Here is a 19,341-nt window from a genome sequence, read left to right as displayed (position 1 = left end):
GAGTCGAGGAACTCTTCACACCCGAATTTCGGCTGCACTGAAAAACATTATTTGTTCTCGACTATTCGATCTCCGGGTGTGACGCGACTCTCCACTTCCTAAAACCCATAAACAGGTTTTAAATATGCGGATAATTAAAACCAATAAAAATTTTAACTTAAACAAAAGTCCTCTTCATTACAAAAATTAACAAATGAAAATACAAATAACTTTTTTCTCAACTAAAAATCTATATCACCTCAAAGGAAAACAAAGCCTATCTTGAAATGCGCGACCTTAACGCAATCCACAAGCAAAGAACCAATCTTCTTCAACACTAAACTGTCAAGACTTATCAATTATATTCATTTAATGAACACACCCGATAAGCAAACATGCAAATCGGATCAAGATTATAAAATCTTTGGTGTGAGTAGCTCTAAAATACAACATATAATTATACATATATATACACAATCCATAATGGCAGTTAGTTCCTCCATCGAGGTGCCTTAACTTTCAACGACTAATACAACATCCTTAAGTACAATAATTAAAAGGATAGTTCCTCCACCGAGACACCTTTAACTTCCCACTAACCACACAACAAACCCGCGATAATAAATAAGACATGTAGTTCCTCCATCGAGGCTTTTAGGTTCTAACTAAACTATAACCAGCCAAGCATATACAATCATCTATCTAAAGATATATCATTAACCAATATATTACCATAATTATATTAATTAAGGTTTTCTTTGTGTGTCCCTAAAATTCACGTCTTATCTATGTCTTACCTAGTTTCCCTGGCTACCACAATCGCTTCCCAACGCTAAACATGTACATCCACATGCCTCCCCTTACATAATGAATCACTCCGTGCGTAACTACCCTGAGCGGGATGCCACACACCAGGTAACCCTTACACGGAAGCCATTATGTAAGTACTGCCACTATTCGGCATAAAATATCGCGCGTCTTGTTCTATTTTGCGAACGGAATAATCAAGTCACTATTCGGCTACGCCAGAAGGGTCATTCAGATTCACTGAAACGCCAGAAGGGTCAATCACATTACTTACGCCCGAAGGCCATTCAGATTCACTGAAACGCCAGAAGGGCCAATCATATCACATACACCCACACAGGGCAAATCACATGAGTTGTGGTAGTCGGGGTTCTAGGATTTTAGATTCGTGAATTTATTCAGGTGTCATACATTTATGACTCATAATCATTTCACTATATCACGTGCATGTCAAATACATTATTGCACTAAGCCACAATATTTAGAAATATCTCAATTATATCTCGTAACCACTTTCATTCTTTCACGTGCCAATGTATTATTGCAGACTTCATACAATATTTAGAAATATCTCAATTATATCTCATAACTACTTTTATTCTGTCACGTGCCAATATATTATTGCACAATCCTGTGGGAAATATCCACACATACTATACTACCTCATAGTAGCATCTCACATATAAAATAATGGAGCGTTTATACATTTATTTCTCCAAAACTATTACATTCAATATATATATCCCACATATTATATAATGTCACAATTACTTCAAACGTATCGCATACATTTTTATAGCGTTTTAGGAATATTATATCTCCTAAAGTTTCTATCTCGTCACGTGTCAAAATATACACAACATCGACGTCAAATCTTTCCTAGATACTGACAACCAAATTTATACAAGCTTCCACAACATTTTAGCATTTGATTTGTCCATACAATTTACAACATAAAATGTAGCACAATTAAACAATCCACAGTCCACAATCAAAGCCCAATATATATATGCTTTACACACTACTCACGTCAAATCTTAATTAGATAATGACAAACAACGTTATATAATTTTCGACAATATTTTATTACTATATTTGTCCATATTCTTAAATATGAGAAAAACTGGAAAAAGTCAATATTCCATAGTCAACGGTCAACAGTCAAGGATCAACGGTCAAAGTCAAAGTCGACACGTCATGGTCAAAGTCAAACTGTCATGGTCGAAGTCAAACTATCATTGTCAAAGTCAAATTGTCGTTTCTATGTTCAACAGGTTCATGGTCATAGCCATGGTTCATGGCTAAGGTCAAAGTTCATGTCATGGCTAAGGTAATGGTTCGGACTCAACTGGCCAAGCCCAAACCTTAGAACCCGAAAGTTTAAACGTTTAAAGACCCAAATAGATCTATTTTAAGTTATATGGACCGCCCCAAAATAAACTTGAAACTAGCCCAAAGAAAGCTAATAGGTTTCGGCCCAAGCCAACTAAAAATGAAACTTAAACTGGCCCCCAAACTTTACTTAGTTCGGCCCAAAAATAACTAATGTGGTCCAGACCAAAACAACTTAAACTAAAAGAGCCCAAACAAAACAAATAAAAGGTTGGCCCAAACAACTAAAACAAACCGGGCCCAAAAAAACTGAACTCGGCCCAAGCCCAAGCCCCAAGCCCAGCCGGTCAACAGTTCATCTTCTCCAAGCTTCCTCCTCCACCACCAGCACCAAACCGACCAACACACCTTCCACACGACCACCCAATTCAACCAAGCGGTTTTAATCCCTGCAAAAACCCCTACCTCTTTAATTAAGGCAAAAATCTCAAATCCTAAAATCCAAACTTCACCAAAACTAGATCTGAAAATCATTCTCGCCGCCATTAACGCCTATACAACCTCCGACAGCCCCCACCCAATCCAGCAAATCGTTGGGTTTTGATCCCCATTAACAACCAAAGCTTTAGAGCATACTAAAAAAATCCAAATCACAACTCACTGCTCACCAATGGCGTTCGGCGCCATTAACGCCTTCTCAAGCTTTAACAGTCTCATCCAATCAGTACTCCCACACCCCCCACTACAACCAAACACCATTCCACCAAAGCCACAACAAGAGCAGAGTTCAAAACCAAAATACAAAAAGAGTTTAACCTAAACACAGGCCGAAATCTCTGTGGGGCTTGCGCCGCCATTGATACTGTTCCAAACAATATATCCATACTCACCACAGTAACGCATACCGGACAGCGGAGGATTCATTACTCTGGGGCTTTAGCCGCTAGTAACAACCCAATAAGCCTCGACAGTTTAATTATGGATTCTCACAGTTTTCAATAAAACTAAAAGGTATCGAGAGAAAATACATAAGTAGAAAACTGATCGAAAACACTCGGCAGTAAAGGTTTTTGTTCACTAGTAAAACTCTAGTTTCGATATAAAAAAAAAAAAAAACGTAACTACTCATTTGTATTAACAGCTCCTACGAATTCATCATAGTCCGAGATGTCGCGCTCCAACGCTCGAGCAAACCAGCAGCCTCCATTTTTATTATTTTTATTCTCCAAGAACCCTATTCTCTAGAACAATGTGATTATATACTTGGGTCTGAAACCCAAGCCCAACACAGACTCAGGCCCAGAAATCAGGCCCGCGTATCCCAAATCCAATCCAGCCGATTTTTAAATAAATTAATAAATTAATAAATAAAATAAACATTTTAAATACGGGTGTTACAAACCCAGATGGCCTGGAATGCTAGGAAGCATTGATTGTATGCACTGGCAATGGAAGAATTGCCCATCCGCGTGGCAAGGGTCTCATACTGGTCATAAGCATAAACCAACAATGATTTTGGAGGCAGTTGCCGATCGTGACGCATGGATTTGGCATGCTTTTTTTGGAATGGCAGGTTCTCACAATGATCTTAATGTGCTTGACCGCTCATTAATATTTGATGATATAGTCAATGATGAAGCTATTCCTTGTAACTACACTGTGAATGACCATCATTATGATATGGGCTATTACTTGGCTAACGGTATTTATCCTAATTATTCCACCTTGATTAAAATGATTGCTAAACCGACTATTGCACAAGACAAACATTTTACAAAGAAGCAAGAAGCTGCTAGAAAAGACATAAAGCGGGCGTTTGATATATTACAGTCGCGTTGGGCTATTTTAGCAAATCCGTGCAGGTTATGGTATTTGGAGAACATGGCTACTGTTATGAGGGATTGCATCATTTTACATAATATGATTGTGGAAGATGAACGTGAAACGGATATCCCGCAGTATATTCCTGATTTGGAAATACATCTGAAAATCAATGCCAATTTGTTCTATCTCGTTGGGCATTTGGCGTCGAGAGGGTTCATTCAAAAGTTGTTCATGATAGATTGAAGAATGACTTGGTCGAGCATTTGTGGAGTAAGCATGGGCGGCGTGGTCAGACTTGATTTCTATTTCTATTTGCACTTCATTTGGACTTTGTATTTATTTATCATTTCAATTTCTATGTATTTGTGTTCAAAGTTTATTTTTATGTATTTGTGGTTTTATGAAAGGATTTGTGTATATGAGAATTTTGAAAATACAAAGTAGACTCTGCCGAATTTTTTTTAGAATGATAAAAAGTATCAACTTTAAATTAAGGTAACTTAATTCAAATTAAAAGAAAATATTCAATTAAAGTACATTCTAATTAAAATCAAAATACAAACTCAAATTAAAGTACGTCATTAATTAAAAGACAAATTAAAATACTCAAATTAAAAGACATACAAACTCAAATTTAGACTATGCACTACTTTGACTACTACCAATGATATTGCCAAGTCGATTTTTCATTTTTTGTAAAATTTCTACCTTTTTGAGTTGCTAAATTTCGCGCTCGTCTTTGGGTAATCCTTCTAATTTCATTCCTAATATTTTCGCATCATTTTCATCTTCTCGAACTCGGAGCGCATATTTCTTCAATTGAAGTTTTTCTTTTTGGATTTGGAGCTTCCAATCCATCGAATTTTTCTTCAATTGAAGTTTTTCAAATTCCATCTCATCTTTCTTCAATTGTCTTTGAGCTTCCAATTCATAGCCTTCTTTGGTGATTTTAGAAAGTTCTACCAGAAAATCATCAAGTTTCTTAGCGGATTCCTCCAATTTAGAATCACCTTCTTCTTTCTCTTTTTGCCTTCTTTTCTTATCTTCTTTCTTTCCAAGAGGCATATCCTCAAGCCCATGAACCTGGTGTGGATCATAATCCATTGGTTGAGTTGTCACAATTGATATTAGAATTGATGAACCTCCTTCCCCACTGTTTGACTTCGACTTTTTGGTGGGATGCAAATTATTTCTCAACTGTAGCCTCTTCCATTTGGGTGAGTCTTTCACCATATTATAGCATTGCATCCACTTCCAAACCCCATTATGCATCACATATGCACTTATTGCTTCCTCAACCTACCAATTAAGCAAAAACTAAATTAGAATTAAAAAATATATTTGTGAATCAAAATAAAAATAAAAAGTAAATATTTATCATCATATTGTCATTATAGCCACTTGGAGGAGATGCTTGAATCTTAGAAAGAATAGCATGAAACTTGTTGATATTAGCTTGAATGAGAGTCCAACGGTGTTTCATGCCCGTCAAGTTGCATTCGGTTATTCTTCCTAGATTTGCATGAAATGCATTTAGAATTCTAGCCCAAAAATTGTTCGACTTTTGCTCATTTCCTACTACACCATCTTGACTAACTTGTAGCCAACTATTGGTGAGAGCAACATCTTCTTTTTGTGTCTATGAAGCCCCTCTAGATTTTGATTTTGGTTCTTGAGTAGTCATTGTTGTTTTAAGAGTAGAGAGTATAGAGTAAAGAGTAGAGAGTAGAGAAAAGAAGTGAGTGTAAAACTATGGTGTGAGTGTTTCAATTTATAAGGTTAGAAAGATATAGCCATTTTTTGCCCGTTGTTGTCATTGACAGCATGCGGTTTTGCCAAAACCACGCCATAGAAGCTCATTTAGCAGCCCAAGCCCACGCGATGTTAGCAAAACCGTGCGGTTTTTCTAAAACCGCGTGAGTGATTTAAACAGCACCAAACCTGGAACCAAATATTGGCTGATTTTGTGTTTAGTTTGGTTTTTTTTTGTGTTTTCATCAACATGTAACTCTCCTGAAATTGAAAAAACACCAAATTATTAGAAATTTAGTGTTTGATGCTAGGTTGATATCACTCCTAAAGATGCTCTTAATTGGGAAGAAACACTCCAGACGAACTTTATTAGCACACTGGGCAGAGGTGGCACAAATACACATCATATAATATGTTGAAAAGATGCCTAGACTTAAGGTATGTACTTTTTTTTGTTGGTTTTTGGGTTCAACTTTGTCCTTATTTATGTTTTGAAGTTATAATCTGACTGCACTTGTATGTTCTAAACTCTTCTGCAATATCTTGTTGTGAAAAATGACTATGATGCCCTGTTTAATGATTTTTTCAACCTTTTGCAAGGCCTCCTCAAATACGAACCATCTGAGAGACTGACAGCTAGGGCTGTCAATGGGCCGGGACAAGCCCGAAGCCCGATTGAATCCGAACCGATAAGATAAAGACTTAGACTTTAAATTTAGCCCGATAAGATTATTGGGCCAGGTCTGGACATACCTATGTCCGATCCGATAATAGCCCGGCCCGAAATCTATAATAGTTTATGTGTTTTATATCTTTAGATAAATATTATAGCTGTAACCTCTTGGCTCTATTTTTTGAGCATTCAACATAGTCTCCAATATTTATAAAACTCTTTGACTAATTACTAAAAAGTAGGAAACTTATATAAAACAATTTTTTCTAAACTCTATTACTAATTAGTAAAAAAATATGATATAAAAAAGTAAACAATCCCATCTAGATTTTCATAGATTCTCCAACTTTTCCTAAATACTATAACTAATTATGAAAAAATATGAGACAAAAAACTAAATTGCTAAAAACAATAATTTCCACCGAAAACGATTTTCCTAAAACTCTTACGCTGCGAAGAATAGTTTCCACACTAATCTTAGGTGAAGTTTAACATAACAAAGTTTTTTTTTAGAAAAAGACAATGAAATCACGAAGGAAAAAATAAATTGAGTTGCCTGAACATTTAATTTATACATTTGTTAACCACACATGTGACTGAGACAAAAAGGAAAAATAAAAGTCAACTAATCATAAAATAAGTAACAGTGTGCACTCAAAACTAAGCAGACAACAAATAAAATTGTATTGTTTGCACTATATGTCTATATGGGCCTAAACAAATAAAGTTGGATAGATTTAATGCATCATCCACTTTGAGATTTAGACATTTAGTCATCGTTAAGGATTTCAAAAATCATAGTAATTACGACATAGTCCAATTAAATTTATAAATTTATAAATTTTTTTTCAACACTATAATGTAATTTCTAATTTTATAATATATATATATATATATATATATATATATATACCAAACCAAAACAAATTACAGTGGAAAATTAAATTATATAAAAAATAACATCACAAAACATATAATAGAAAATTTTGCATTCATTCTAATGCAAGCTCACATATATAAAAAAATAATAATAAAAAAAATAATGGCAAATCAATAATGACAAATATTTTAAAATATATATAATACTACATGAAACTAAGCTCAAAAAACAATTAATGGGAAACAGAAAACTGGATGCAAATGCATCGAACTAGCCCCAAATAATATTTAACGGAAAATTGAAAACTTGATGCAAATGCAAACATTAAACTAATCTTAAAAAGTAATTAAGGGGAAATCGGACTATGGATACAACTGCATTAAACTAACCTCAAAGAATAATTAACGAAAAATCAAAACTTTGATGCAAATATATCGAATTAACATAAAAAAAAAAAATTGTCGGGAAATCAAAAAATGGTTGGAAATGCATTGAACTAACCCTCTATGATTAAATTAATGGGAAATCAGAAACTTGATGCAACTGCATTGAACTAACATCAAAGAAAAATTAACTATAAATTGGGAACAAAATGCAAATGTGTAAAACTAATTTTAAATAATAATTAATGGGAAATCGGAAACCGGATGCAACTGCATTGGACTAATCTCAAAAAATAAACTGGATGCAAATGCATTGAACTAACTTCAAGAAATTATTAACGGAAAATAAAAAACTGGATGCAAATTCATTGAACTAACCTCAAACAATAATTAACGGAAAATCAGAAACTAAATGCAAATGCAACCTTATCGAATAATAAACGAGAAATTAAAAATTGGATGCAAATACATTAAAATAATCTCAAAGAATAATTAACGGGAAATCGGAAATTGGATGCAAATGCATTGAACTGACCTCAAAGAACAATTAATAGGAAATTTGATGCAAATGCATTGAACTAACCGCATTGAACTAACCTCAAAAAATAAATAACGGAAAATCGAAAAACTGTATTGAACTATCATCAAAAAATAAAGAATGGAATTGAAAATCAGAAACTGGATGCAAATGCATTAAACTAACCTTTTTTTTTGCTTGGTAAGTGTAAATTGAATTAAGGAAAGAAACGAAATAAAAGAATTATACAGGAGTGGTAGAACCTACATGTTATATAATGTAGGTTCAAGATATTCTAAAATAGCAACCATATGGAACCTCCCATTCATATAACCATGGGGGTTTGCCATTTGATACAAAATCTTCATTCTCAGCTAAGAAAGATCCAAATTTTGCCACCTGGTCTGCGACTAGGTTAGCCTCTCTTCAGTTGTGCTACACTTTCAAGCTTTGCACCTTCGTCGTGTAAATTTTTCATCTACATAGGAGTTGCCAAGGGATGCCCCATGAGTTAAAAGTTGTGACAGCTACTGCCAAATATGATTCCACCCAGAGATTGCTTCATCATTTTGAAAGGGCAAGCTCCACACTCTTCAATATAACCATGCATTCGGCTGTATAGTTGTCTGCAATTCCGATACCCTTGCTCAAAAGTAAGACAAAATCACCATAAACAATTCTAAAGGATCCACCCAACCTAGCTGGATCTGGGTTCCCTCTAGAAGCCCCATCTATGTTGACCTTAATTTGATCACCAATTGGATGAAGTATTAAACTAACCTCAAAACATAGTTGTGTTATATATTGTAGGAATGTCTTGATAAGTATAGTTTTGCATTTAAAATAGTGTTTATCTTATCTCTTTTCAGATGATTAGGGAAACTTGCTATTCAAGTAGCTTCAATATGAACTTCGCCTTTATTAGGCAATCTCACAAAACTTTAATCAAACTTCTATTATTAAACAACAAAATGAAGTTGAAGGGTTTTATCAAGGGTGAGTTATTTTTTTAATGGATAGTGGGTTTTTACGTTATAAGAAATTTGGATGAGTGATCAATATAATATTCATATATAATAGTTCTGCATATATAGTTGCAAATATTTTTTAGAATAATTAATATAACATCACACGTTCGTAGATAATCTTTGAAGATCCCACATAGTGAGTCATGTATAATTTAAAGAATAATTAACTAGAAATCGGGAACTAGATAATTTTTTATGATCCCACATAGTAAATCAAACATAATTTATTTTTATGTCCTGTTTGAAGTTGATATTACACACTACATTGGATAATTAAAAGGAAATCATAAACTGGATTTAAATACATTAAACTGAGCTCAAAGAGTAATTAAAAGGAAATCAAAAACTTTATGTAAATACAATAAACCATACTCAAAAAGTAATTAACTAAAAATTAGAAACTGGATGTAACTGCATTAAACTAACGTCAAAAAATAACTAACGATAAATTAGAAATTGGATGCAAATCCTTGAAAAATATTTAATCGGAAATTGGAAATGGTATGTAAATACATCAAACAAACTTCAAATAATAATTAACGGAAAATCGAAAACTGGATGTAAATGCATTGAACTAATCTAAAAAAATAATTAATAGAAAATCAAAAATCGAATTTGCTCCGTTGAACTAACCTCATAGAATAATTGGCGGAAATCGAAACTAGATGCAAATGCATTGAAATAACCTCAAAGAATAGTTAACAAAAAAAATCGCGATTGAAAAACCGAATGTAATTGCATCGAACTAACCTCAAAACATAAATAATCAAAAACTATATATATATTGATGGTTGATGCATATATATTGAACTAACCTCAAAAGAGTTATTAACGGAAGTCGAAACTCAGATGCAAATGCAATGAAATGAACTAATCTCAAAGACTAATTAACTAAACATCGAAAAATAGATGAATTGAACTAATAAAAATAACTAATCTTAATGAATAATTAACAAGAAAGCATAAATTTGATGCAACTACATTGAACTAACCTCAAAAAAAAATAATTAACGGAAATCGAAACTTGATATTGAACTAACCTCAAAGAACAATTAACTAGAAATCGAAAATTGGATGCAACTTCATTGAGCTAACCTCAAAGAATAATTAACATAAAATCGTAAAAATTGGATGCAATTGCACAAAAACTAAAATAAACAGAGAATAACTAATGGTAAATCAGAAATTGGATGCAATATATTGAGAAATATTTAATGAAAAAATCGTAACAAAACTTGATACAAATAATTGAAATAATCTCAAATAATAGTTAACTATAAATTGGATGTATTAGTGGTCAAACTAACTCAAAAACATAAATAACCAAAAATTTGAAAAAAATAGATACAAATGCATTGAACATCGAACTAACCTCTAAAAAATAATTAACCTTTGAAATCGGAAGTTTGGATATTTGGATGTATTGAACTAATCTATGTTGAGGGAAAAGATAAAATTAATGATAAAATTGAACCCTGGATGGAAATGCAATGAAGTAATATTAAAACTAATTAAAGAAACATGAAATTGATAAAGGTGTATTTTGTTGATGGATTTATAATTGGTGTTCCTTGAAGGGATCGCACTAAATTAACTTTATCGGACTTTGAACATACATTAATGAATAACTAACGATCGGGGAAATCATAACTTAATGAAAATCCAAAGGTTACATATTGTTGAACATCCCAGCTCATTTTAGGAATTAACCTCAAAGAATAATTATCGGAAATCCAAAAACATTTGATGCAACCGCATTGAACTAACCTCAGACATAAAAGAATAATTTATGGGAAATAGACTTTCCTAATTCAGCCATGATGAATGAACTGATAGATGCTGAATCTCAACACTTTAATAACTACATCCAACTAACCTCAATGAATAATTAACACAATCAAAAAATCGTCCTATGGAAACTATCTTTTTTTTTTTTTGATGCAAATGCATTGAACTGTTTAATATTCAAACAAAAATTGTATTATTTGTTGGGGAATATAATGTCTCATTTTTGTTGAAAAGTATGGGTTTGAAATTTTGCATTTTAAATAGTGTTTATTATAATTATTTTATTATGATTCAGATTTATGAAACTACTTATTCAAGTAGTTTCAATATCATCTTCGGCCAATAATTGAGTTGTGAAACTTACTCATAAAACTTCAATACAAAACTTCAATTGTTAAACCTAACAAAGGAAAAAATTACTCATAAGTCAATAGGTTTTATCAAGAAGGTTTGGTGTTTTTTTTATTGAGAGTACATCAAGTCTATTTACAGAAAGGGGAAAGAAATTTGAATGAAGTGATTAATATAATTATAATATATATCTCATAGCTATGTATAATTGTTAATATTTTTCATGAATAATTTAATCTTCCATAACCTTCTTTGCTTTGCAAGTGAATATAAGAACTCGGTCGACATCATTAAGAGCAAAAAGAGGTTATGGGGGGATCGATAACAAATGGCAATAAAAAACTTACCAAACAAGAATAGAGAATGTTGTTTTTAATATTATTAATATATCTATTATATTTTACAAACTATTCAAATTGAGGAAAGTTCAACTAAGGTTAATCAAAAAATTTAAGGAAGATTCTATATTGGTTAAAAACTATTATCACCTTCAATTATTGTGTTTGCCACATAAGAGTTGTGGGCTCGATAGCCCTACTGACACTTCTGTGGTGTTATAACTTATAACTTTGAGTGTGTATCAAACTTACTGGACGAGCTCATTCTACGCCCTTTATTGTTCTTCCTTTTCCAACCAAGTGGACATGACATCACTGAAGCTTGCTGTTATTTTGCTCGCAATGCAATCATATACATTGTTACATTGTTTTTATATATGAAATTGATAAAGGTGTATTTTGTTGATAGTTGCATACTCATTTGAGATATCTCTACTTGGTGTTCCTGAAGTCCTGATCGCCTCCAACAAAAACAGTTTTAGGGATTGTTTGGATTGAACCCCCTCCTCTGCCTTGATACTCTTGCTTACTTTTATCGGACTTTGTGTTAAACATACATTAACTGAGTTAAACATAATAATGCACTCTTGAGAAATTTTCTATATAATTGAAGGGGTATTCGTACAATTTGTTTGTTGGCGTATTAGTAGCCTTCTAAGGTTAAGTGGGTCGGGTTTGGGCCGATCGGGGTAATTTTGGAGGTAGGGAGTGTAATAATCACAATTTCCTTGATGGGTTTGCCGAGAAAAATCCAAAGGTTACATATTGTTGAACATCCCAGCTTTTAGATGGGCATGCACACGAAGTCACGAACTCTCATATTAGTGGATACTAACCACCATTTTATCTTGTTAATATTTTCACAACCAAAGGACTTCATTCATTAGGAAACAGCAAAGAGATCCATACATAGTGTTCCTGACTTGATCAAAAGCCAGACATAAATCCATAAGAACATCTGTCCTATTACAAACTTATTGACTTACACTAGACTTTCCTAATTCAGCCATGATGAATGAACTGATATTTCATATGCTGAATCTCAACAACTAATAAACTTGCTAATTGCCATGCCACTCCATCAGACGGTCCATTAACCACAGTTTCACAATCTGAAAACTGCTACCACTGCTTCTTGCACACAATCAACAATTATTATTAGTAAATATATACAAGATAATTATAATAAATCCTCTAATCCAACGACTATATCATATACCAAAAATTAAGTTACCGTCTTAGGCTCTAAACCTATCACAATCTGCCGTGTGTAAAATACTCCCAACTTTCTCGTGACACGTGACCTTGTCTCACAACAAACAAAAGCCCCCGTTACTCATCTCATATCAATCGGGGAGAATCTCACGACTTATTAAAAAAAAAAAAACTGATCTAAATCTCGTGTTTGTTTTTTCTCATAATTTGATTACGTGTAAAAAAGGAAAAGAGATTTTATTATTTATTTTTCATTCATCACTCCCCCTCCCCCAAAATAGCTCTGGAGATCTGGTAACTTATTTTCCATTTAAATTATTTTCATGCCGTTTATTATTAGTTACATTTATTTAGGGTTCTGTTTAGTAATATGAAGTTTAATATAAGGTTAATTAATAAAGTTTAATATAGTAGCTGGAATAAATTTGATGTTCGGAGGTTTTGGTGTGATTTAGATGAATAGATGTTTTGGGTTGAGAAAATAAATAGATAAAAAGATTTGTATTGCACTGTACTAAGATAGGAATGTTGCGTGTTGTTTACTGCCTTTAGTATCAATGTCTAATTTTCGGTGTTTCTAGGTTTAACAATTTGATTGGATGCCCTTTCAACTATATTTGAAATATGTCGTCAAGCATGATTACTGGAGAGCGAAGGTACACATTGTTTTCTTTTCTTTCTAGGCCATTTATTTATGCACCTTATACTTTATTACTCTAGCATTTACGAGCCTTATTGGCGCTTGATTACACTTCCACTAATAGTGCGACTTCATTTTGTTGTCATCTTTAGGTGGGCTTCGGCTCGAAAAGGAGGTATGACTTCTTTGGGAAAGATTACCGTACCAAAACCCATTAATTTACCAAGCCTAAGGTAATTTGTTTTGCTTATGGAATTTCCTTATTGCATCATACACTTGCAATCATTTTGTGTTGTATTAATTGTGTGTGCTTCTGGTCCTCTAATTTCAAGGGTTGAAAATCATGGTCTGGACCCTGTGGATCTTGTTCCCAAGTGAGTCCTCTTTTCATCTTATGTGTCTCTTTATCGAAATATGTAATTTTTCTATCCAGTAGCTACCTTTTTTCCCTCTGTAGTAAGTCAGAATGCATTACTTACTCTGTCCACTAAGAATTTTTAGTTGCTTTCTTTGAAATCTGAATATTGATGAAATCTTTTGGTTCGCTTCTAGGGGTACAATCAGCTGGGGCAGCAAACCATCATCTTCACATGCATGGGGATCCCAAGCCTTGTCTCCTTCTAACACTGATGGAATTGGGTCACCAAATCGTATCAGTGGCCGACCTTCTTCTAGTGGAAGTGGCACACGTCCATCCACAGCTGGTAGTGATAAATCACATGAACCTACGGGTAATGCATGGGGCCCTAGTTCTCGACCATCATCAGCTTCTGGGGTATTCTCCTCAAATCAAACATCAATGGCGGCAGCACGTCCTCATAGTGCAGAAACAAGACCTGGGAGCTCTCAGCTATCGCGGTTTGCTGAACCCATGTTTGAAAATTCTGCTGCATGGGGTGCAGCCGGAACTGCAGAAAGATTGGTAATGCTTTTAGATGGTTTATTATGTACAATGCATGTGTATATACATTCTCAACTCTGAAGTACATTCTAAGTTTCTAACAAATATTCGTGAAATGATTTATTTTCTTCTCTCTTAAATACTGTAGTTAAATGTGCACTTCCGTGAACATTATGGCTTGCTTTTGCTGTTTAATATATGATTCTGTCAATGCCGCAATTAGAAAGTCTGATTTCATCATGCTTAGTCTAATTATTTTCGATAACTACATTGCCTGTAGGGAGTGCCATCCTCCAAGATTGATGGGTTTGATTTGAGTTCTGGAGATTTCCCAACACTTGGTACTGAAAAGAATACCGAGTCGCATGATCAACAAGGTTTGCATATTTACCTCATTAAGTTTATGTTTTAATATTTAATGTAATGTGGTCATTTCCAGTTTTTTGCGTATAAGAAATTAGTCCATACTTGAACAGCAGAGTATTAATTTTCTTGACATTTTTTCAGTTTTAGGGTTTGTTGCCTCTTTCTGAAAAATTGTTAAGGGAAACAATTTAAGATTTATAATTACCATCAAAGCTAATATTGTTAATCATTGACCTTATAAAAAACAAAACATAGGGTGTTCATCATACCAACTCAAAACCCACTGAAAATCAGACTCCTTCAGGAATCCCTTTTTGTATTTTAAATTTAGAAACCTCGATATCTAGCTCGTTTAGCTCTGTAGCCCAGATTTTTTACTTCCGCTCTCATGAAGCATGGGTATATTGCACGTCTAATGTTCCTCAGTTGTTTAATATGACTGCATATCATGCAACAAGTTGTTGGGTTTTCCAGGGTCACTTTCTCTATTCATAGATTTTTTCTCTATTCATATCGTGCCTGTCTGTGGGTTTTCTCACTACAGATTCCATTAGTTGTTAATTATTGTAATCACATGTTCCAGGTCTCAGATCTGTGGGTCAACCTGCTTCAGCCTCAGGCAGACTAGGAACACCGAAAGGGAGATCTGAAGTTTCTGTAACTGGTGGGTATGCTTATGCTTAACTATTCTATCCAGGCACCTGCACTGATATCCTTCATTTGAAATTTTGGAGTTCTTTATAAAGAATTACAATGACACAAGAGACTGTGTCCATTGTCATCTGCTTGAAATTTTAGAATTTGAAGTTCTAAATGATAGAATTGAGATTTTTTAATTGAACGATTTTGGTTTCTGTCTTGTATTTTCAGAAGTTGAATCTGCAGATGCAACCACCGATAAAGGATCTGTTAATACTTGGAAAAGAGACAGCTTTCCATATATTGGAGAAGGAGTGCCACCAGTCGCTGATAAGTGGCAGAGAGAACCCCAGCCGTATCCCAATCACAATATGCCTCCTCAGCATTTTGACCCCTATCACATGATTCCTGTTCATAATCCTCCTGATGGACTTTGGTACAGGGGACCGTCTAGTATGCCTCCTTATGGACCCCCTGGTCGTCCTGGTGGTTATCCACATGAATCATATGGTTACTATCATCCTCATCCTCAGCATTCAGCTAGGCCTTTAGCCAACTCACACACAAGAACTGAGTTAAATGGGCCTCACTCAAAGCACGAAGGTTCTTGTCGACCGCAGATGCATGATCCTTACATTCGACCTGTTTACCCAGTTAGGCCAGGTGCTTATTACAGGCCAGCTCCATATGAAAGCTTTTATGGTCCTCCACCTGCAGCTTTCTGCAATCCTAGCAGCCAAGATGCCTCTAGGATGGGCGTGTCAAATGGCCCTTGTATTTATAACCAGTATCCCAGCCATAATGTGCACACTCACACTGGCATTCTCCAGCCTAGACCCAGTGGACAAATTCCCACAAACACCCCATTTGTCAGTGAACAGGTGGAGTCAGTTGATTACAATACTCAGCGGGGTCCATACAAGGTTCTTTTGAAGCAACATGATAGTTGTGAAGAAAATGATGGTGTTCAGAAGAGGGAGCACGCTCCAGTGAGCCATACGCCATATCTTGAAAGAGGGAAGCGGCCAGGGGTTCTTGGGGAGGATGGCTTTCAAGTAGACTGTACAAATGATGAACAGGTTGTTACCGCAAAAAATGCTGGGTATGGAGAAGCTTCATCTCAATCTGCTGACAGCCAAGGAGGATGCTTTGAAATACCAGCTGGTGTGAGTTTCTGTGGGGACACAGACAAGGCAAAACTGGTAAGGATATTCTACTGAAGAAGCAAGAAGATTTTCCTATTCCCGGTGGTTCACAGCATATGCTGTCCAAGAGAAGTCCGACTTTGATAGACAAAATAGAGGGCTTAAATACCAAAGCGCGAAATTCTGACCGCTTGGAAGAAAAGTTAAATGCTGTGGAGGGTGAGGATGCAAGAGAAAGGAATGCAGCATTTGCTCCTGAAACAAGTGATTACAAGGCACAGGTACTATCTGTCTCTATTGCCTTTCTGCATAGTATGTGTTTCTGCAGTTTTTTCAATGTACTCATAGTTGGTTTTTCAGCGTGCTAAGATGAAAGATATAGCGATACAACGTGCAAAACAGCTGCAAGAGGAGGAGGAGAAGAGGACAAATGAGACGAAAGCAAAGGCTTTTGCTAAACTGGAAGAGTTAAATAAGCGAGCACTGGCAGAGAATTCTGCAAGAGCTAAACAGCTGCATGAGGAAAGGAGGACAAGGGAGCACAGAGCCAAGGTCATTGCTTATGTGGAAGACTTAAACAAGCTTGTACTAGCGCCAGAGTTAAAGAAACTGCATGGGGAAGAAGAAATGAGAACAAGGGAGCAGAATGCTGATGTTTCTATTAAACTGGAAGGAAACAAGCAAACACTAGCAGAGAGTTCGCCTAGGAATGTGGCCTCCAAAGCTTTACTTCCTGCTCCCGATTCTGTTACTGCACATAAATCTGTGGTGCAGAAGGATGTAGATAATTCTGATCTAGGTGACCGGAAAACTGCCCCACAAGTTCATGATAGTAGTGTTACAAAGCACAAGCATGTCGTCCATCAAAGAAAGCAGAATCTCGTGGAGAAGAGTTTGGGTGACAAGATAGTTTCTTCAGGAAACAGTATGGGGCCACAAATTCACGAAAATACTGTTGCCAGTGCATCGAGTGGTGAATCTACCTTATCAAGACATGATCCCAATGCTGCTTCAGACCTGTTGGTGCAGCGAAAGAAGAAAAGTAGCAGGAGCAGCAAGAATAAGCACAAACTGAAAGTGGTCCAATCTACTACCCCATCATCATCGACTGCTGATGAAAATCCTGCAGCAGTTAGTGCAAAAAGTAGTATGTTGAAGGCATCTGAATCTTCTGTTGAAGTTAGCTCAGTTCAGGCACTGGCATCAAGTGAGAAGAGCGCGGAGTGCCAAGACCATAAGGTTGTTGGCCAAGGAAAACCGTCATCAACTGAAGAAAATCATAATAGAATACATCACCAGTGGAAGCAACAGCCTTCTCGTCAAATGCCTAGAAATACAGAAGGTACTAGATCAATCGAAAAAGTTAAGAGCAATGAGGCCTTGGTTTGGGCACCTGTGCGGGCAATGAATAACAACAATAATATTGAGGCTGGAGAGGAAGCCAACTGCAAAACCAGCAATGATGCTCATTCTCCCTCACAGAGTAATGATTATGAAACACAAAATAACCGGAGAAATAGAAGAGCTGAAATGGAGAGATATGTCCCAAAGCCTATAGCCAAGGAACTTTCCCAACAAGGGAACACCCAGCGTCCGCCATTTGCATGTGTTGATCAAGCTTTATCTCCAGGGCACCATATAGACAAAACTGAATTGGTATGTGCCAAAACCAGTGTGCCCGACGTAGTGGCTGTTGGCAATGGTGGGTGTCCTGTTGAATCCAAGAATGGAGAAAGTAAGCGTAACAAGCGTGGTAAACCGCAAGGATTGTGGCGTCAGCGGGGCTTAACTGAAACACCCAATGTACATGCTTCTGACAAAGCATTGTCTCTGCCCTCCGACCCTAGCGACATCTGTCAGAAACCTATGGAGCAGGAAATTCTCCAAGAGCTGGAGACATCTTCTCATAAAGGAATGATGAAAGAATCTGATAACTGCGACGTTCCTATCTCAATGGAACCACCAGCTGGTAATTATGCAAGGGCTCATGGAGTAACAGGTCAAGGAAAGCGGCAGCCATATAAAGGGAAGGACACAGAATACAGTCACAGTGCTTTTAAAGGTGTAACCAAAGGACCTGACCAGGAGCCAATCGGTTGGTCAGATACTTCAACGAAGCCTTATGCCTCTTCAGGGGTTCCGCAGGCACGGACACAACAATCGTCTTGGTAAAGGGCACGAACTGTCTCGTGGAGTTGGCAACGTAAGGGAGGAAGATAGTGATAAGCAACAGAACGAAACTGTAAACAGTAGCAAGCCAAGACGCAGTTCACATTATGAGTATCAGCCAGTCACGTCATACAGTAAGAGACCTAATGAATCATTTGATGAAGGTTCACGTGGTATGGGCTCAAGACACCATGAGAGAGGTCAGTCTCAGTCTAGGGAGCCAAGGCATCACGAAGGGAACTTTTATGCACGAAACAGTGGCACTGCTCTAGGTGGTGGTGGTGGTGGTGGTGGTAATGGAGAGCGTCGATCTGGAATTTGAGTGTTGTATTGCTCGTTAGGTGGATGGTTTGACAGTGGTTTTTTATTTTTTTGGTTCTATTTTGACTGAAGCAGCTTGTATTGATATAATCTAATAGGTGGTAAAGGAACTCGGATGTGTTCTCCGTTTCCTTTGACCTTGAAAGAAAGTAATTAATTAGCATGGGCATGTCAAAATAGATTTGTACCCAATTCAAAATTTATTATCAGATGTTGTTTTGTAAACATTTATTAATGTTAGTTTATGTTAAATGGTGATAATTTTGTGTCGGAATGTATTAACCGAACTTTTG

General features: G+C 35.7%; 1 protein-coding gene across 1 annotated transcript; it reads left to right on the top strand.

The window, feature by feature from the left end:
• The first annotated feature begins 13,024 nt into the window (after window positions 1–13,024).
• On the top strand, window positions 13,025–19,193 carry LOC147523609 (protein MODIFIER OF SNC1 1-like). Its single transcript, XM_086599211.1, is given in 11 exon segments — window positions 13,025–13,161; window positions 13,449–13,523; window positions 13,660–13,740; window positions 13,840–13,881; window positions 14,060–14,429; window positions 14,689–14,785; window positions 15,358–15,438; window positions 15,645–16,624; window positions 16,627–16,839; window positions 16,919–18,706; window positions 18,708–19,193. Coding segments are annotated over 10 exon segments (4,026 nt in total). The 5' UTR covers window positions 13,025–13,161; window positions 13,449–13,491; the 3' UTR covers window positions 19,050–19,193.
• The last annotated feature ends 148 nt before the right edge of the window (window positions 19,194–19,341 follow it).

The sequence above is a fragment of the Coptis chinensis genome, chromosome 1 (assembly GCF_015680905.1).
Source record: "Coptis chinensis isolate HL-2020 chromosome 1, ASM1568090v1, whole genome shotgun sequence".
In the NCBI taxonomy this organism is placed as follows: domain Eukaryota; kingdom Viridiplantae; phylum Streptophyta; class Magnoliopsida; order Ranunculales; family Ranunculaceae; genus Coptis; species Coptis chinensis.
Note: the sequence above shows the minus strand (reverse complement) of the source record. Positions and strands in the feature narration are given on the sequence as shown.